The sequence below is a fragment of the Xiphias gladius genome, chromosome 21 (genome assembly GCF_016859285.1).
Source record: "Xiphias gladius isolate SHS-SW01 ecotype Sanya breed wild chromosome 21, ASM1685928v1, whole genome shotgun sequence".
Taxonomy (NCBI): domain Eukaryota; kingdom Metazoa; phylum Chordata; class Actinopteri; order Istiophoriformes; family Xiphiidae; genus Xiphias; species Xiphias gladius.
The window spans coordinates 25,590,099-25,610,619 of NC_053420.1; the positions used below are offsets into that span (position 1 = coordinate 25,590,099).

The following is a 20,521-nucleotide window of genomic DNA, read 5'->3' on the forward strand; positions in this document are numbered from 1 at the left end:
GTTCCCTACGTTCTTCTCAGTCACCTGAGCAACGAATCAGGTATCGGGTTCCTGAGCAGCTGCCAGATTAAAAGGCTTTGAACCCAATGGCCTCATAACACTCTACATTGGATGAATGTCAATGTATGCAGAAATTCTCCGGAGAACACTGTTTTATGTTGGTATTCAACCGCAGTTCGGTGTGGCGGACACACTGACTGTTGTTCACAGTGAAATCATTGTGCATACTTTGACACGCATTCATTTCCCTTCAGGGGTTTAGTTTCTCCTGTCAGCATGGAATCTGTCCTCAGTATCCAATTTTTTTTTTTTTTTTTTGCATGAAATGCTGGTGTTGCTTCCCGTCAGTTGAGTTGGATCGCAAATGCTGTATTCTGATTTTGTATTGCTTTTTTTTTTTTTTTTTTTTACAACGGACACACATGCAATAATTTTTGTTACATGTTTCTTTTATTTGATTAGTCTCCATATTTGAGAACTGTTTGCATGGTGGGCAACTTTTGTTGTTGTTGTTGTTGTTGTTGTTGTTGTATTCGGCTGTGTAAGTCATCCCACACTGCCCGGAGTCTGTGTGCTTTGTGAGTGGAATGTTAATGCACCTTTCTCTGTTCCAGTGCCATCAGCAGGAATGACTCGCCTGGCTCGCTCACGCACCACCTCCTCTTCTAGCATCACCTCCATGGACAGCAGTCGCAGTCGCAACAACCTCAACAGCTTGCTGGAGGGCAGCGCCACCGGGGGCCTGGACAGCCAGGCCAGACCCCAGACCATGGAGGTCTCCTGCTAAACCCCATCCCACCTCGTGCACCCTGCCATAGTAACTTATGTGCCCTCTCCCCCTCTCTTTCTGTCTCTCTCTCCCTCTCTCATCCCACTCCTAAGCAATTCAACGCCAGGAGGATCTGTAATGAACTATGTGATTAGAAAAGCGGATGTAATAAATATATTAACAGATGCATATTATTAAATATTATATTGAATACACTGTCAAAGTCACATTCCTACCAGACACCATAACTACATTCAGATGTGTTGGATATTCAAATGGTCAAACCATATCATTGACTCAACTGTCCAACCTCACCCTCTTGTATTTATTTTTTTCACATTGTTTTTGTTTATAAGTCTTCACACACACTGTAGAAAGCCTCCATGTGTTCAAAGTAGCTTGTAGTTTGTTTGTTTTTTCATTTAATTGCACGGTACAACACTTTTACTATTTTAACTGATCTCTTCTGTTGTGAACTCTCAAAATGTGGGCTGTGTTGATTGTGAGTCATTGTATCTTTGTTTTTGTTCTCAAACTTGCTCTAAAGCAAATTAGTCACAAAGTACATAGAGGGATCACTAAACCTACTGTAGCTGCAGAAATAGGACTGCAGACTATCTTTCAAATGATGCTAGAAAAAGTGATTTGGAAGATGCATGGAGGAACCATTGCATACTGTAGCACACTAAGTAAAACTAAATCAAGCTGTGGTGAGAACTGCTTTTAAACACGAAAGAACATTCACTGTTATGGAAAAGTTGTGTAACTGTGAGTCGACTCTGTTAATTCAAACGCATTCATTCATTTTGGATTCTTTTTGTAACTGAATTCGTCATCTCCTTTTTCTTTCTGCTTTGTGTTGTTGTTTTTGTTCAGTTGAATAGATTATTCAGTGATGTTTTAACAACCTTTAACAAGTGGGTTCTGATGTGAAAAGTACGAGTCCCTTCACTGAGGGGCCCAGCGGTGCTTCTCACTGTCTGCTGATTCAACTCATTTATATTAATACTGAATAAAGCTACAACATGAGAACATGTCTGGTGTGTTTGTTTTATCAAATTTAACTCTGGCTAATAAGTGCCCATAAATAGCAAGTGTGGCGAATTTATTTGAATGAAAGACAGAGAAAATAATGTATATCTCAGTGCAGCATGTGCTTGTATTTTTCCTTTTCTGTTAGTGGAATAGTGAGGTGACTGTGGTGAGTTAGTTTCCAACCACATGTAGTCTTATTTTCTCACCCAGTGATGACTGCTGTTGTCGCAGATGAGGTGGACTATATTTAGCACACTAAAAGAACAACTGCTCAGCTGCTGCTCAAATAAGATGAGAATATTGCTTAACACTGAAAAGATGTACAGATTGTCATGGGAAAAGCGCTGAATGTTAATCTGATGTTAATGTCATCCACTGAGTCACTCTGAGATCTCCACTGTGAGGCACTTCGGTACAATCTTCCTCAATTGATATCAAAAATGAACTCAAGAAATATTTTACATGAGGGGGTAGACACGATAGTAGCTTTACTGTATTGGATTGCAGTATATAAGGTGGTACGTAACACAATTATAAATCAAAAATGTGCAATATTTATAGAGAACTGACAAAAACCAGACCTCAGTGATTCAGCATAAATCTGATCTGTTGAGATGAAGATTCTTTTAGAGATGTTCTTTTGCTTCTAAAGAAACACAGTACACCGCAATTAAGGCTAAAATGATAGGAGATAAAACATTTTTGTGGTATCTGTGAGCTTGAACATCTCTCCCAGCAGAGACTGGAACTGTCCCTGATCTACGTAAATTATGTTTATTTTCTTTGACTTTTTCACACCCAGATGATTTAAGTGCACAAATTGCCCCTCTTGCCAGTCATGTTGCTCCACTACCGCTGCTGTCTGATAGACTCTGCAGTGCCAGCATGATGGATGAACTTGTGACTGCTGGTAAATCAGGGCAGGAGTGGGCTGAGAGTGGAAGCTTCATCGTGCCTCTGCAGAGCTTTGACTCTTACCTGAATTTTAACACAGATGGTAGCATTTTAACATGAGTAAGAAAGACTGAATGTTATGAGAGCACTGGGCTGACAGGGAAAATGTAGTAAAAGTTTTACATTAACCAGACATTATGGATCAGCTGTAAAATCTAAAGGCAGTAACTTTGTCCAGTGTGAGCATATTTACACAAACTATCATTGTGAAATGATGTCACTACTTCAACCACATTGCACCACAAGGAGCATGTACATGTGTATGTAAGTTCTGCTTACGCAGACATACAGTTAGTTCCATAAACAAGTGATGCACAGTTAGCTTTAAAAAAAACAGCCTGCATCAGAGAAATCAGCAGTAGCTGCTCTGAGTCAGGGTGTCAAGTCCTTGAGCGTCACAGGAAGCTGCAGCAGGGTGACATACATAAAGACCAAAGAGGAAGCCTCGTCTCTTCAGGCAGATGAGTATTTTTTCATCAAGAAGACTTGGAAATTTACTAGTTGCTCCAAGAAGGGTCTGGCTAATTACTTTTGGAGAATATAATTTCTGCGCAAACATTTTTGATTCAGAATTTGAAAGAGGTGAGTACATTACTTGCTCTGATGGAGATCTTTTGCTTGAAGGAAGTTTTCTTTTATTATTTTTTTTTGTTTTTGCTCAATAACCGGACTTTTACCTCCAAAATATAAGCAAACTTACTGCATCATCACTTGTATTATATGAAATATTAGTTATTTACACTTAGAAATGATGATGCACTATAGATGATTGTAGAAATCAGCTACAGTTTAAACAGTTTTTTTAGATTATTTGAGATATTTTATTAACTTGCTGCTGCCTGTGCAAAAAAGTAGTATGCATGATGAGAATAAAATTTCATCTTTCCATTAAATATCATTATCTTTCTCATGTACCATAAGTAGACTTTATACCTCACAAACATGTTGCATGGAAATTTAAGACAGGATGTCAATATGTCTTGTTGTGTTTGGGCGCCTTCCTGTATCATCTAGGTTTTGCTGCCAAGTTACAAAATAGTGTGCAGCACTTGTAAGCTGTTTCGCTGATGGCAGTCACAATGTGATACCTGGGGGAATAATTAAATTATGAATACGGGTTATGGAAGGCCTTTTAAGAAACACCATTTCCTAATTATGCTCCCTGTCTCAACCCTTTTTTTTCTGTGTCTCTCTTTTTCAGCCATAACGGGCATTTCAAATCAGCAAGAAGCCAAAGAACATGGGGACCTGCCCCATCAAATGTCGATCAAACCTGACAATGCTTGAAAATCCACCTGATTCTGCATCACCAGGTAGGTTCAATCCTCAAGACAGAAAATAACATTAAGAAAAATGTAACAAACCACATGTAGTTTGTTATAATCATCTCCTTCTTTCCCTCTGCAGCCCCCGAGGAAAGCATGATTGTATCCCTCTGTAACTACCCGTCCTTTCGTGACAGGGAATCGACCATGTGCATTGGGGAAAGGCTCACCATCGTGTCAGAGTATGTGGTGTAGCTCCTAATGTCTCACCTTCACCCTTGTTTTCACGTAGACAGACACGATTAGTTATGATTGCTTATTTTCTCCAACAGCGATGGTGATTTTATGATGGTGAGATCCACAACCACAGGCCTCGAAAGCTACATTCCCACCAACTACACCACCAAGGTGACACACAGGTAAAGTACAGTCATGAAGACACGTGTTAAGACGTCTGTCGCAGTACTGTGTGTGTGTGTGAGAGAGAAACCAAAAGCCATTATACATAAGTGAAATAAAAGATGGGGAGTTCCCTGACAGGTGGGAGTAGTTGCTGTGAATTTGAGATTTACCTCAATTCAGACAGATGTTTGGAACAAAACTTCTGTTCTCTGAAGTGACATGAGATCAGCTTCTGCATCTTGTAGTTTCAGTCCTCCTCCAGTGGGCATTGTACTCTGATATTGTTCCAGTGGATTTTCCAAACCTAAAAGCAAAAACAAAACAAATCTTTTATGGTCTGTATGACAAGACTCTGTCTTATCGTCCCACTAGTCTAACTGTCTCCTTTGTTTTCTCTCTGTTCAGGTGGCTGTTCACAGGCATCAGCAGGTACAAAGCAGTGGAGCTGCTCATGCAGCCCAATAACCAGAGTGGAGCCTTCTTGATCCGAGAGTCAGAGACAAACAGAGGTCAGAGAGTTGTTCCTTTCTTTCTTCCTTTTTTTAAAATACAAAAATAAAGAAGAATTAAAGAATTTTCTTGTAAACGTGACACTACATTGTAATGAAGTTGATTTACTAGAATGGCTTGATTTGCCTTAGAAAATGACTTGCAAGGGGTAATAACTAAGAGCCATCAAGGGTAACAGCGGCATCTGTGTCCTATTTCTGTCTTTAGATTGTTACTCGCTGTCCGTCCTGAGGAGAACAGACGTCTCGTACCTAGACAGTGTGAAGCACTACCGCATCTCTCACCTCCAAAATGGCTGGGTCTACATATCCCCGAGACTCACCTTCCCCTCCCTGCATCACCTGGTGGAACACTATTCAGGTTTGTACTGAGGATGTAATGCTGTTTTCTCACCTCAACCCTCAAACCCTAAAAGAGTGATATGAAAACGTTTCCTCCTTTTACAGAGTCTGCAGATGGATTGTCCTGTAGGCTGACAGCACCTTGCTTCATCCAGGGATTAGATAACGCTCGAGAGGCCAGGCCTATACCCACGACTATCAGGAGGCCTACAGTACAGTGGAAGGACATCAGCAGGTGTGGCAGACTCTCTTTGCTTCTACAGATGACTGCCACAAGATGTCACTCTGTTACTTGGTGCAGAGTACTGCATGAGCGCCTGCTGGCTAAAACAATTACAAATCCTATCTCAGTTAAGCTTATCATTTTCAATTTTGTTGACACTGTGTCACAAAGATGTTTGTTCAGCTGTATAATCATCTATGTTTCAGTGTTGAGCAAACTGAGTGTGAAGAGTGTGTGTACAATGCTGACAGATATGCCAACAGATAAGGCTGCAGTTGCACTGGGTATCTGCCAAGTTTGAGTGTCCGTAACTGTGTGAGTGGAGAGCAGCGTGCTCCTGGAAGTGAGCACTAGTGTTCAGCGAACCTACACTAGATAAAGGTTGAAAAATATGGCCAACAATAGATGATAACTATTTAAATCAGTGCATCTTCTCATGTTTACACAGCAGTTAAAAAAGAAACTTCATTCATGTTTGGGACATTGTGAAAGAAGTGGAACTGAAGCACTTTATTATCACAACACTGTGATCACCTTACTCATTAAAGCCTCAAATCCTTTTCTGTCTCCTCCAGGTCGGCGATCTTCAGGAGGACCAGAACAGAGTCAGACAACTCTCTGGTGAGCGAGGGCCTGAGGGAAGCCATCAGCTCTTACCTCCAAATGACAGAGGGCAATGATGACAGCTGGGACCCTTGAGGAAGGACAGTGGATCAGTCTGAAAGAATGAAGTCAGACCGATAGAGAGCAGTCCATTACTGAACTGTCTCATCTGCAGACTGGGCAGGCCAGTGGAAAAGGACGTCTGCACACCCAATGTAGTCCTCGTACACTGCCCTGTAGTGGCAGGAGGGCTGGGACGCTGCAGTGCTTGGAGTTGTGACCTGCTGCATGTCAGCAAGAGACTGTTCTTTGTGCCCGAAGAGGCACACAGTGGGTGTGTGAGCTGAAAATTTTAAAAGTGAGACATATCCTCATTTGTTTTTAAAGGTTGAATGTATCACGTGCTGTTTGAATGTAATATTATATGTTAATACTACTGGATTATGATTGTTTATTGGAATCCAATAAAATACGTTAGCTGCTGTGTGTGATAAATGAGCAACGAATATAAATATAACCACCTAAACACACGAAAGTCTGGCCTGTATCTTCGTGGTATTGCAGTGTATGTTACTGTAATAAACGAGCTACATAAAATGTAAGTATGATTGAAGCCACTTGATTCGTGCAGCCTGTGCTTCTCTGCCAGCAGATGCCGCTTAATTGCCTCCAATAATTCATCAAAGCCTTCCACTTCCTGCCCGAACAGCTCAGTTCAGGAAGAAGAAATAATGGCGACGCTTCTGGGGTCCGAGTCCCCTTGTACTGGAGGAAAACGAAGAAACGGCAACAGCAATATTGTCACAAAGTTCACCGCCAGTAAAATAACTGGCCAGGGTTTCAGTCGAGGGACACAGGTAAGAGACACGATGCTTGTTACGGCAGTGAACACACGCGAAAGTTGGTCGACTGAGACCAGGGACTAGCGCTTAGAATCCAGCCTGAAAACGAAGTCGTTGTCCTGGAGACTTGCCTTGAGATGTAGTCGTTCCTGTCAGCTTTGGCTTTACAGCTAGCTACATCATGACGGGGTATTTTTAAAACGCAAACCTTAAACTTTCACGCCATTGAATTCGGTGTAACAGTATTTGCTCGCTGACAAGCCAAATAACGTTAGCGTTACGCGTGTATGAAGCAAGCTCCGCTTCAAATGGGTCTTTTGTTGTTAGCTCCACGTTAGCTTAGCATTATAGGCCAGGTTAAATACGACACATACACACTTTGAACTTGAGGTTTGACGGGATATTGTTGTGTCTATCTGGCATTGGGGTGTCAATGTTACTGGAGAGCCCGTAGTGAAATTTTAGAACTGCTCAAATCAGCCAGCGTTAATCAACCGCAGTAACATTTGCTCATGTTAGTAAACAGGGTAACATCAGCTAGCTAGCTAAGCCAGCTGAACAGCTCATCTGATTACGTAACGACACACTAACCACAATAACTATCGTTTCCATAAATGGATACGCCACAACAGCTGTTTGGACAAGTTAATGTTAGCAAGTTTATTTTTACTTCAAATATTTAAGTACATTTGTAGCTTTGGAGAAAATATTTGTCCTGTTAGCGTTAATACAACACTAGTTTACGTCAGCTACTTTTTTTTTTTTTTTTTTTTTTTTTTTTTTTTTGCACAGTCCTTATGTATGTTGACGTCGCTCCTGCCCTGACATTTTGACACATTTAGTCCCCGTACATCTGCTCGACGCTCTTGGCTGCATACCGGCGACTTCAACCGTTGAATTTCAAAACCAATAAAAACCACCTCCAATATTTCTGCATGTCATGCAGTGTCGTGCCTTGTACATTACTTGCTGACTTGCAGTTTTCGAGGTAACGTACAGTAGTGCTTCTCATTGGTGACTGTTAAGGTTAAACCTCATCATGCCGAAGACCTATTACAAACACAAAGTGTCTTTGTTTCAGGATAATATCCCTGATAACTTGGGGATACATGGGAATTCGACCCCTTCAGACTGCTCAGAGAGTGCTGGGTCAGCAGCCATAATCTGACCAGTTTTCAAAATACACTGGTGTCATGTCAGTGCTACTGGCACATCACATCACATCACAGCACATCACGTTAGTGATTTTGGTGTCAGGGAAGGCGCTCAGGAGAGTAGCTCATCAATGGTCATCAGTGGGCCAAAAGCCACAGCAGAAAACACAGAAACATTCCTCAGTCAGGTTAATACTTCTGCCCTGTTTGCAACCTAGTTTATTATTTTGAGAGGAACCCACTGTGGACCCAAAGTTTCTACACATTCCGTTTAATATTAAATATAGTTGAAACTTGATAAACAGTTACACAAATATGAATGATTACTCTGTCATAACGTGAGAATTGTAAACCATGGGGGCAATTTGTAGTACTCTCAGAGCTGCAGTGGTTGTCACTATTATGATTTTCAAATTTAAAATGATTGCAAATGAACTTTATTTGTTTTTGTTTTCTTTAGGTGGACTGCTTCTGATGCCTTAGTTACAGGGAATCAGCTTTTTATTACGCAGCATTTGGAATGAAAGGAAGGCGTGTGAGATCTGAATGAGCTTCTTGTAAACCACAGATTTTACTAAATGTTTCTTCCTCGCTGAAAGATAAAATTATTAGTCTTAGATCTCAGCATTTTTATAATCTGTTTTGGTGAAGTATTATGATGTAGTTTTCCACGCATATATGTCTAAAGTCATGCCATGTCAGAGCCTTTTTATTTTTAAAAGGGTCTCAACAATGAGTATTGCTGTCACAATCAGACAGTAAATGTGTGCATGACCTTTCCAGAAACCTCAATACAGAATGCCCCACAAGAGTTTAATCCGAATGAGGAAAACCTCAACACAGCACATCTATGATTAGATCACTCTGCCGGTGTCCAGTATGCTGTAGGGTAATATTTAAGATTCTGCTGCATCTTATGGCCTTACTGCACAATACATTTGCAGTCACTGACTAGGAGCCAGGCTATGACTCTCTTGTCCTATGATTTTAGTTATTACATGGATACAATAAAAATCAGTTGAAGCTGCTTTTAGTGTCTGTTCTTTGTTTCAGTAATCTGCTATATAACCCGAGGTGTGGCTCAGATCTAATCTCATTTAAAAGAACACTCACAATGTTTATATTCTCTGGGGTCTTTGTTTTAAAAGTTCTATGGGAAGGAAGATGTAAAAGAGAATGGGTTTTTATAAGCAGTATGTGTTACATTTTTATATTTGATAGACCACATATGCATGTGTTTTATAGGCCACATATCTTTACTGTGAATCGCATTGTGCTGTCCTCTATATGAAACATGTTAATAAAGTAAAAAATAAGTTTAAATTGCTCTCAAGATTGCAGCCTGACATCCACTGTAACAAGCAAAAATATTCCTTTTTAAGCCCTGATACAAAGAAACCTGCATTTTCCACTGTGTATATTGCACCGTTTATGGTTGCCCCTGTTTCTGTGTCATAGCTTCCAGGAGGTCTGCTCCAGGAGAGAGATAAACGGGCCAAGTGGAATGGCATTCCTACTCTGCTGCAGAAGCTCTACGAGAGCAGCCATCCCAACAGTGACCTCTCCCATGCCCACAGCTTTCTTAAGGTAGCCACACAGCGCTAGTCCATCCAACAATGAGGCTGCTCTTAGCTGCGTGTTGGTGAATGTTTGACTCTGGAGCCTGGGTAATGTAAATTACATGTGAACAATGGTTTTTGCCAGGTATTATCATCCCAGCTCTCCATGGAAGCCATGTCTTTTGTCACGGAGGACAGGAAGACTGCTCAGGAATCCACCTTCCCCAACACGTACACCTTTGACCTCTTTGGTGGAGTTGATGTAAGTTTGACATTCCTGATGCTCTGTTATTGTTGGACTCAGAGACACTGAAGCTTGTTACCTCTGGAGAATTAGTTGTCATGGGTAGTACAATTCATACTGAGACATTGTAGAAATGAAAACAGTATTGAAAGCTCATTTTACTGTTTTCCCTGAAGCTGCTTGTGGAGATCTTGATGAGACCCACACTAACTATGCAGAAGAAAAAACCCAAAAGTAAGTAGGACTAACATTACATCCCTGCACATGTCTGCTTTTATTGGGAAGTTAACATTTTTTTACATGAAGATAATTGACTTTAATTTGGACTAATGTCCATGTTTCTGTTACGACAGTGAATGATGACTTGGTCAAGGACTGCCTTAGTGTTCTCTACAACTGTTGTATATGTGTAAGTATCCTTTTACATTTTTTTTCGCACCAGAGATATATCAGAGGTACATCATACCTTGCTTCAACTTAGCACGTGTATATAGCTACAAGTATTGTCCTTGCAGTTGGTTTTTGCAGTTATATTGTCTCAAAACAGGGTTATTTTTACAGATAGGAATGGGCAGGATTTAATGAAAATGCAAATTTTTCTTCTTTTAATTCATAGACGGAGGGGGTCACGAAGACCCTGGCAGCAAGGGATGATTTTGTTTTGTTTCTCTTCACCCTGATGACCAACAAGAAGACCTTCCTACAGACTGCTACCCTAATTGAAGATATTCTTGGAGTCAAAAAGGTCAGAGTTATACTTTAGATTATATTTTCAGCATGAGCATTAAACATTGTTTATGCCGATGCTGACTCTCCTATGAAGTAACTTTTGTATTTTCTTTCTGCAGATAAATTTATATTGTTATCTGCTGGCTCTGTTGTCCATGTACAGAGACCTATAATGCGAGAATATTTATGCATAGCAGAGCTGCTAACAATCTAATGTCCCAACAATGCCTTAATTTTAGAATTATGCTGTGCTCCACTTGAATTTATCTTGATAACAATCAGCTATTTAAAACTTGTCTCTGTCTCTCAATTGCTCTGTATTGTGAAAATGATCTAATTTACCAGACTGCTTGGCAAACGTTGTGTACTTAGTAATCCATCTTTTTGCTTAATCATCAATTACTAACTTAATTATTTATACATCAGAGCTTCAGGGTGATTGCAAATATTGGGCTACTTTTTGTTTTCCACTTTATTTATTGTCCTGGTGGTGTCAGTTTGTTGGTAAAAATAATCAGGAGCAGTTCAGTGAAAGCTTATCCTCTTGTTTTTGGTATTTAGGACTGATAAATTAATATTTTGTGATTAAGTAAAGGTATTGCCGGTGCTAACCACCTCCTCACTATATATAATGAAGTGAGAGAATGTCACTAGGAATGTTTAAGGCATATAATGCACAATGCTGCCTGACTAGAAAGGTGCAATGCTAAACATGTCTATCATTTGCAATGGTTCTACAACAGGTGACATTTTAAACTTCTGCAACGCCACGACAGAAGTATCATGCTGCTTTTAGGCCTCTCACATTTGTTATCAAGAATGTAGCAACAGAGAAGGGCAGTGCAAGGGGTGTTCCTCATGATCTTACATAGAAAAATATGTGGTCCCAGATTTTGTCACATGTTAACATCTTGCGACTCTTCTTGCAGCAATGGAGAATTTTTAGTGTATAAAAAAAACCCACATCCGCATTACAATGACTTTGCTTTCAATCTGTGGATTAAAGGTCGAGAGAAGCCGATGTATGTGCAGTCATACCTTGCTAACTAAGGAAGTAATCTCGAGACAGTGCCTTTGCCTCTGGTAACTTGTCCGGATCATTTGTCATTATTTCAGATCAAAATAGATCAAAACATCAGAGGGAATTAATGGTACAGTCATGGAGTGAGAAACATATACAAATCAAACTGACCCTTGATCTATGATGCATATTATTTACTAATTTTGTAAATGAAAGGTCTCATTATATTTTGGTTTTATATTGAAATCTTTATTTGACAGCTATCCATAAAGTGATCTATTGAAATATATATTAAAAAAAAAATTCGAAATACAGTTTTAGCAGGTAGCAAAATCAGGGTCAATATCAGGACTTCCTAAGTGTGACAGTGTTTTATTTCTGCTTTAAGTAGCTTTCAGATTGTAACAGGCCATGTGTTTGCATTTTTAAGGAGATGATCCAGTTAGAAGGCATCCCCAACCTGTCAGGCCTGGTCCAAAGCTTTGACCAGCAACAGCTGGCCAACTTCTGCCGCATCCTGTCTGTCACCATTTCAGAACCTGATGTAGGAAATGATGACAAGCACACCCTGCTGGCCAAAAACGCCCAGCAGAAGCGCAATGCTAGCCCCTCACGGGCAGAGGTCAACCAGGGTAAGTTGTCTATGGAGTACAGCGTTCAAACGGACGACATAACGTATTTTGTGCCATTGCCAAAGAATGGATCAGTAAATTGTGAACTATTAAATGTTCTTTTCCCACAGTAACCCTGTTGAACATCCCTGGGTTCATTGAGCGGCTGTGTAAGCTGGCCACTAGAAAGGTGTCTGAGGCCACAGGAGCTAACATCCTGCAGGAGCTGGAGGACTGGTACACGTGGCTGGACAATGCTCTGGTGCTGGACGCCCTTATGCAGATGGCCACTGAGGAGGCTGAACAAAGCAGTACAGGTGAGACAACAATCACTTGTGCTGATAGTTCCTCACCCTACTTAAATCCTATGTACTTTGATTGATTGAGTTAATTTTTTTCCTCCACTTTCAGAGTCATCAGATGAGAGTTCCCTGGCTACCAACCCCCTGAGACATCGACTGCCCCAGTCCATGAAGATCGTCCATGAGATCATGTATAAAGTGGAAGTGCTGTATGTGCTATGTGTCCTTCTCATGGGCCGACAGAGGAACCAGGTACTTAACAAAACATCTCCTCTTTCCTTGAGAAATAAGCAGGAGAGTTGGCTCTAAGCAGAGTGTAGTTCACTGACCACTGTATTGTGTGTCTGCACAGGTCCACAAGATGCTGGCTGAGTTTCGTCTCATCCCAGGGCTCAATAACCTGTTTGACAAGCTGATCTGGAGGAAATACACTTCTTCAAATCACGTTGTGCACGGCCAGAATGAGAACTGCGACTGTAGTCCTGTATGAACTATTAAAACAGCACTCTGTTTGGAAACTGGGTCTGGGCAGTTAACATAACCATTAACACTCTTTATTCTTATCACACAGGAAATATCCTTCAAAATCCAGTTTTTGCGGCTACTCCAGAGTTTCAGTGATCATCACGAGTAAGTGACCCTTAATTCAGTTACCTTGGAACTGACTTCTCGTTTTAAGTTTACATTATTTTTTTTTAAATGTGTTGCCTGTCCTTCAGGAACAAGTACCTCTTGCTGAATAGCCAGGAGCTGAATGAGCTTAGTGCCATATCCATGAAAGCTAACATCCCTGAGGTGGAAGCTCTGGTCAACACAGACAGAAGCCTAGTGTGTGATGGAAAGAAGGGCCTCCTCACACGCCTCCTTGCTGTCATGAAGAGGGAGCCTCCAGACTCATCCTTCAGGTCACCATTTTACAGGCCAAAAATCAAAGTGCAGGAGATGAAGATGTTGATATTTTAATTGTCAGCCTACTTGAAAAAGTCACACATCCCCATATTGGAGCACCAGGCTCTCTGCTATTTTTGAAAAAATAATTTCTCAAGATTTGTCTGTCTAGTTCTGCTTTTAATAAGTTTGCTGACTCTTTCTTTTGTGTGCGTAGATTCTGGCAGGCAAGAGCAGTGGAAAGTTTTCTCAGAGGAGCCACTTCCTATGCAGACCAAATGTTCCTCCTGAAGAGGGGACTACTAGAGGTAAAACTACAACCACAGATTGTTTTTCTCATTCCACAGTCTACATGCCACAAATCTCTTTAATTCTGACTTGTTTTGATTAAATAGTTGCTCAATTTCTGCTTCCATCCCTCGACAGCACATCCTGTTCTGCATCATAGATAGTGGCTGTACATCCCGAGATGTCCTACAGAGCTACTTTGATTTGCTGGGAGAGCTCATGAAGTTCAACATTGATGCCTTCAAAAGATTCAACAAATATGTCAACACTCCAGAGAAGGTATAATTATACACCTTATATGCCTTTTTTAAAAAGGTATTGTATGTGCTGGCCTAACAAAATAAAATTTTGCAGCAATTTCTCAACTTGTGTGTTCTATGAAGATATCCAAGAGTGTACAATGGTACAGTCTGATTTCTTTTCTGTAGTTTCAGACCTTCCTGACGCAGATCAACAGCTCTCTGGTGGACTCTAACATGCTGGTGCGCTGTATCGTCCTTTCATTGGACCGCTTTGAGAGCCAGACTGAAGATGTGAAAGGTAAACGGGGATTGCAAGTTTACAGATGTCGACTGGTCATAAACTAGTGACAGAATGTACTCACCACCCCCATCTAAGGCAACGGATAATGTTAGGCCATGTCCATACTGATATGGATAAATCTGAAAACACTGGTGTTATATCACACTGTGTTAAATAAGCTACATTAGTTTTTTCAGATTGTTTTGTATTTGATGTGTGCATTGAAAAATAGAAAAACCTTCTTGTTTTAGTTTCAAAATCATAAATAAATGAAAGTCCTACTCCTGTAAGAGGTTCTAAGCAATAATTTAAGTGGTTTGTAACACCCCCCCAGTGGTGGAGGTACTTTCTGAGTGCTGCCTGCTCTCCTACATGGCCAGAGTCGAGAACAGGCTTTCCTTCCTCTTCCGACTGATCAACATCATCAACGTACAGACTCTCACACAGGTCTTGTTTCATTTTCACTTTCTTACATCTATGTCAATCTCAAACAGTTTTTTTATCTGTTAGGATTGTAACGCAAAATACTACATCATCATCTAAAGTCTTTTTCCTTTTTGTATCCATGCCATCTCCTTTTCCCTGCAGGAGAATGTGAGCTGTTTAAACACCAGTTTGGTGATCTTGATGCTGGCCAGAAGAAAGGCTAAACTGCCCTTCTACCTCAACGCTTTGCGGGAGAAGGAATATGCTGAGAAGTACCCGGGCTGCCTGCTCAACAACTTTCACAACCTACTGCGCTTCTGGCAGCGCCACTACCTCAACAAAGACAAAGATAGCACCTGTCTGGAGAATGTGAGTATCTCTCACTCTTTCTTGCATACAGTTGAAACTCAAGAAAATACCTACATTTCACCCAAGTCTACACCAGCTGCATTGCACAAGCAGCGAATGAGTGTCCTCTTAGTCTCTACTGTGGTTTTTCTCTCATGCTTTCAACACAAGATGGAAAATATGCACGCTGGCAAAAACAGAAACTTAGTGCTTAGAGTGATACGTCACAGTGACGAGTGTGAGCTATCGGTTTAGACCCCAAACATTGGTTGAAGTGTTTCAAAAAATTTCAAGAGACAGGTGTTTTTTAAAAATGCAGATACTAAGTTGTGTTCAGTATTGAGAAGACTTAGTCTTGCAGATTTGGAAAAGTGTTGAATGTTGTACATTAAGCAGGAAATCTTCAAAACAATCTACGAAATTTACCTCCTTTTCCACTGAAGGAAAATTGTCAGTGGAAATTGCGTATACTTTTCGGTTTGCTTTTAAGTGTTCAAATCAATGTGCAACCACAAATAATATAACGTTTATGCGACAAAATGGCTGCATACAGAAAACCCTAAAATATGTCTTGAAAGACAAATGCGGTGTATGCAAATGAGTTCAGAAACGTAAGCAGTGACTGATAAGGTGAATTTATGTTCATTTTAATGTGATGCATTTAATGCATCTGTTAATGTGTTTGCTCCAGCCCCCTGGGACTGAACATCTATTAGAAATAGTATCTTATCTCAGTCAACTTAAACATACACTTTTTAGGCTGTTAGTTATAGAGTATTTGTGCTAAAGCAGTATTTGTCTTGCTTTGTTCAATAAAATCCATGAATGCCTAAGACTAGTGTAGCTTAGCCACTGGCTGTGAACAGCAGCAGCAGCTTCACGTAAGGTAAGAAAGTCCACATTCCCCAGTGGTGAGCGTTTCATACTAAGTATTTGTTAGCTTTGCACTGAAGCTGCATTAATAAGAATTTTTCCATAAACAGTGGGTAAAATTGTGGAAGGGCTCACTCACAGTGACACGGAGTTATCACCAACTCTGCAGTTCCTCTCAGCTCTAAGGAACATTTTAGCGTTTTTATGCTCATTATTTTGGTTTCATAGCTCGCAACTTCACTTTTGTTCAGTCTCATCAATGTTGTTTCCAGCTCGGAAGGCAGGAGTTTTCAGTGAAAAAGCTCCACTGTACACCACCTGCCCAGCACCAAACAGCACACAAAGTTAGACTGTCTGGTAAAGGCAGTGCAGCATTTAGCAGCTAAAGAACAAGATATTTCCCTCAGGAGTTTGTTGGTAGGACCAAAATGGGGATTAAAGGTGAGTGAATATGGGACTTAACATTTACCAGCTGCCCAAAGGTATTAGTCCAAATGAATTTCAATGTTTCTCTGTATCTGTTGGATGCGTAGCCAGCTATTTTCTAACCTGTCAGGCATAACATCTTTATAAGGTGGTGTGAAAGCTGGGATTCCACTGCCCCCTTGTGGCCAAAAATATCAATCATAACATGACTTAATCTCATTTAATGTTTTAATGTTATTGGTTAAATGACCAAGTCAAAATATAGTACTGATCCACTAGACATCCAGGAATACAGTTAGCCAGGCTGATTTTTCTGAGCATGCAAACTGTCACTTACAGAGAAGGCTATTGACAACTAACTGAAGCCACCAAACATTACCACATACAGGTAGGTCCATAAGTATTTGGACAGTGACACAATTTTTGCAGTTTTGCCTCTGTACATCACAACGTGGGATTTGAGAGCCATCAAGATGTGCTTGAAGTGCAGACTCTCATCTTTAATTCAGGGGGTTTCACAGAAATATCCAATTAACTGTTTAGGAATTAAATCCATTTTTATACATAGTCCCTAATTTTCAGAGGCTCAAAAGTAATTGGACAAATGACAGTTGATCAGCTCATGAACAAGTGTGGCCTGTTCACTCATTATTTCATGACAAATTAAGCAGATAAAAGGTCTGGAGTTGATTCCAAGGGCTGAATTTGCATTTGGTATCTGTTCATGTGAACTCTCAATATGCAGTCCAAAAAGGTGTTGATGCAAATGAAGGAGGCTATCATCAGGCTGAAAAAAACAAAACAAACCTATCAGACAGATAGCAGAAAACTTTAGGATTAGCTGAATCCACATTTTTGTACATTCTTAAAAAGAAGGAATGCACTGGCGAGCTCTGCAACACCAAAGGGCCTGGAAGACCAAGGAAGAAAACTAAAGTGGATGATCACAGAATTCATTCCTTGGTGAAGAAAAACTCTTTCACAACATCTAGTCTGGTCAAGAACACCTTCGAGGAGGTAGGCATATCATTGCCAAAGTCTACAATCAAGAGACGCTTTCAGGAATGTAAATACAGAGGGTTTACCACAATGTGCAAACCACATGTAACAGTTGGAAACAGGAAGGCCAGATTAGACTTTGCAAGAAACCCTCTAAAAAAGCCTGCTCAGTTCTGGAACAACGCTCTGTGAACAGATGAAACCAAGATGAACTTGTACCAGAATGACAGGAAGAGAAGAATATTTAGAAGAAAAGGAACTGCTCACGAGCCGCAGCATTCCACATCATCTGTCCAACATGGTGGAGGCAGTGTTATGGCATGGGCATGTATGGCTGCCAATGGAACGGGGTCACTGGTGTTTATTGATGGTGTGACTGCTGATAGAAGTATCCATTGTGATGGTGTACAGAGGCAAAATTATCAAAATTGTGTCAATATCCAAATACTTAAGGACCTAACTATACAAGCCTCTAGCTCATCAGATCCTTCTCGATAACAAGCTGTAAATTAAAATGAGTTTTATTGCTCTAATTCCTCTTTGATTTTGCTCCTCAGAGCTCCTGTATCCCCTTCAGCTACTGGAAGGAGACGGTGTCAGTGCTGCTGGGCTCAGACAGGACTTCTCTGTGTGCCATAGCGAGCTATATCGATGAGCCCTTCATGGATCTGGACAGAGACCTGGTGGAGGTTTGACCTCCAGCATGTGCACCCACTGCACTGGTGGTGGGACAGGGCAGAGGGTCACAGGGAGCAAGGACACCTAAAGCTGGTGATTACTCCACTGAGCTGAGCCATCCAGGGGCTTTGTGACTGAGTTTCTGGATGTAAAGACTCACGTGTTTGCTGTCTGTACCTACGCATGGAGGCTGTCATCACAGATGTGAGGGGACGTAATTTGGCCAGCAGTTGTCTTCTCACTGAGTTACTGCTCTTCTTCAAAGGAAACCTGTATACTCATCCCAGATCGCCCACATCGTATAACAGACAAATAAGGGACCTTAGGAAATGACACCCGCATTGGTTGTTTGCTTTAGGTGAAAGTCAGATAGAGCCTTTTATATAACCTATACAAAATTCTATTAAAAAAATATGTATGATCCAACAAATTATATGTTAGAAAAAAGATTCTTTTCACATGAACTTGGTGTGGAAATGGCCTCAGATTATACCGTCACCTAGATGTGCAGGTCAGTGGCGTGTCACAGGGCTGCCAGGAGTCAGCGGCCTCAATCTCCCACTACCTATACGCTTTCTGTTGACTCAGTGCCACTCCACTGCCTGACCTGTGGAAGAAACTGGTAATTTTTGGCAGGGGTCTTCTCAATGAACAGCATTTTCATTTAACCTGTCTGTGGGTCTATTTTATTAGGTGGCTATTGTTGATTGGTGCTTTTTGGCTCTACTCAGAACATTTAGAAAGATTTTGGGCCGACTGATATGTTTCACGAATCACATGGGGCTCCTCTCACCTAAAACCATCCACTCTGTTGTGGCTTCAGAAGCTTCACCCAGGGACTCGTCTCTTTTCCAGGTTATTTTTGCTGATCTATTTTTGTCATGTTGAAAACAATGGCTTTTAGCTCTGGATAAACTGTAGAATAAAACATTGCACAGATGAAATTGTTTTTATTGTTTGTTACATTTTAACACCTTTTGTTGATTAAAAACCACCTTCATTTTGTAACAGAATTTGTATTCATGCTGTGAGAGATGCTTTGCGAAGAGAATAAACTATGCAGGTGCTAGTGTTAAATACCGCTTCCATTGTTCCAGTCCACACAGTTTGTTTTTTGTGAACTAGCCTTCAGCCCAACATTGTCATCATTGGATTGAAAGTCTACCACTTTCTCTGGTATTTCTCAAAATCTCAGACTACGAGATGAGAATGACAATCTTTAAATATGATGGCCCTTTTTTGCGTGGTGCCACCACTTGATCTTTAGTTTGGATTGAGAAGAAGCAGAGAGCACGGCTGTGTTGATGTGTCCATGGCCTGAATGTGCAGCTGTTTTGTGGAAATGGAAGATGCAGAGCTGAACAGATATTTGGTGTCTCAAATTAAACTGGCCGAACCCGAGATGAGTACAAATGAATGAGCTACCTCATATTTTATCCTGATACCGTACAGATCAAATCACTTCTAATGACAACTGTACAGTTTTACTCCCAACATCTCATGAGTCATAATTATTGTTCATGTGAATGTATAAGGGCATTTCTACAGTTTGCCCCTGATGCCATGAGTGATTAGTGCTATGCCGCCTTGGGATGCAATCACACGTCCTTTTCTCTTTTGAAGCCTTTTGTTTGCTTTGAAGCTAATTAACCAGAAATGTTTCCTCGTTTTCTAGCTTTCATTCAGCATGTCTTAAATCTCTTGATGGGTGTCCACATACATTAGGTTAGTTTATCTTTTATGCTTTGCAGTGAAGTCAATGCAAGTACACGTTACAAGTGCTTCTACAAATTGTCAGTTTCTTGCTGGATGCCCAAGATAACTGCTATGTTTGACATGATGGGATTTGACACAGGGTACTCCTGCAGCGCTGTTATGTTCCTAGTACTGATCGTATATTATCATGAATCTGAATCCTCCTTATCACTCCAGTAATCCACCATGGAAGTCAGTGAAGCTACTGCTATAAAAACGTGGATGTTGTCAGCACTCTTTTGGAGCAACTACATAAACAGTCCCTGACTTCTGTAGCTTTGTGATCCTATAGAGGGATCCCTCTGTATGATGCACGAGAGAATTGGTTTTCAACAGTTTTGCCGTATGTGGTGTGATGCTCCTAGTAGGCCTTTGAATTCATTCATTCATTAGTTAGTGTAGAAAATGGTGAAATCTTATCCTCTTGGCAATGAACATGCTGCATAGTGTTTAATAGAACACACTATTTGACTTTTGTTTTAGGTCCCTGATATTTTGATTTTTGTTAACTTGTAGATTTATGTAATGTTTGGCATGTTGAGAATATTATTAGATACATTTTGCAGCCAGTTCAAAACTCGCATTCAGAACTCAGACCATGTGGTGCTTTTTTGATCAAATATGATTGTATCTCACCTCACCAGGATCAACAGCATCCATGGAAATGTTGTTGAAAAGAGCAACCATTAAGAGATGTTTTAATGCATTAATTCATTTTAGAAAAAAAAAAACCCTATTGTTTTCTGTTTTTGTG

General features: G+C 40.6%; 3 protein-coding genes across 4 annotated transcripts in view; all 3 read left to right on the forward strand.

Moving 5' to 3' along the window:
* Window positions 1-1,798, forward strand: part of ndrg3a (ndrg family member 3a) — a 33,174-nt gene extending 31,376 nt beyond the window's left edge. For both annotated transcript variants that reach the window (XM_040116310.1, XM_040116311.1), the window contains one exon: window positions 615-1,798. In XM_040116310.1, the coding sequence (XP_039972244.1) occupies window positions 615-787 (173 nt within the window). In that variant the 3' untranslated portion in view covers window positions 788-1,798. The remainder of the gene's footprint in view (window positions 1-614) is intronic.
* Window positions 1,799-3,137: 1,339 nt separating this feature from the next.
* On the forward strand, window positions 3,138-6,586 carry si:ch211-25d12.7 (src-like-adapter 2). The gene is made up of 8 exons (XM_040158903.1): window positions 3,138-3,340; window positions 3,960-4,071; window positions 4,166-4,265; window positions 4,356-4,442; window positions 4,831-4,934; window positions 5,143-5,295; window positions 5,382-5,511; window positions 6,075-6,586. The coding sequence occupies exons 2-8, from the start codon at window positions 3,999-4,001 to the stop codon at window positions 6,196-6,198; spliced, it is 771 nt and encodes a 256-aa protein (XP_040014837.1). The 5' UTR covers window positions 3,138-3,340; window positions 3,960-3,998; the 3' UTR covers window positions 6,199-6,586.
* Window positions 6,587-6,773: 187 nt separating this feature from the next.
* On the forward strand, window positions 6,774-20,498 carry trpc4apa (transient receptor potential cation channel, subfamily C, member 4 associated protein a). Its single transcript, XM_040158902.1, has 18 exons — window positions 6,774-6,959; window positions 9,557-9,685; window positions 9,803-9,919; window positions 10,078-10,135; window positions 10,255-10,310; window positions 10,518-10,646; window positions 12,082-12,283; window positions 12,394-12,579; window positions 12,674-12,816; window positions 12,917-13,048; window positions 13,136-13,194; window positions 13,284-13,469; window positions 13,670-13,760; window positions 13,879-14,019; window positions 14,169-14,280; window positions 14,597-14,709; window positions 14,851-15,057; window positions 17,892-20,498. The coding sequence occupies exons 1-18, from the start codon at window positions 6,834-6,836 to the stop codon at window positions 18,027-18,029; spliced, it is 2,325 nt and encodes a 774-aa protein (XP_040014836.1). The 5' UTR covers window positions 6,774-6,833; the 3' UTR covers window positions 18,030-20,498.
* The last annotated feature ends 23 nt before the right edge of the window (window positions 20,499-20,521 follow it).

Excerpts from the sequence above, each read along its gene's own strand:
- si:ch211-25d12.7 (XM_040158903.1), top strand. The coding sequence starts at position 3,999 with ATGGGGACCTGCCCCATCAAATGTCGATCAAACCTGACAATGCTTGAA. Across the intron at positions 4,266-4,355 it reads AGGCTCACCATCGTGTCAGA|CGATGGTGATTTTATGATGG; the intron begins GTATGTGGTGTA and ends TTTCTCCAACAG. Across the intron at positions 4,443-4,830 it reads ACCACCAAGGTGACACACAG|GTGGCTGTTCACAGGCATCA; the intron begins GTAAAGTACAGT and ends CTCTCTGTTCAG.
- trpc4apa (XM_040158902.1), top strand. The coding sequence starts at position 6,834 with ATGGCGACGCTTCTGGGGTCCGAGTCCCCTTGTACTGGAGGAAAACGA. Across the intron at positions 13,195-13,283 it reads AGTTTCAGTGATCATCACGA|GAACAAGTACCTCTTGCTGA; the intron begins GTAAGTGACCCT and ends CCTGTCCTTCAG. Across the intron at positions 14,020-14,168 it reads ATGTCAACACTCCAGAGAAG|TTTCAGACCTTCCTGACGCA; the intron begins GTATAATTATAC and ends TCTTTTCTGTAG.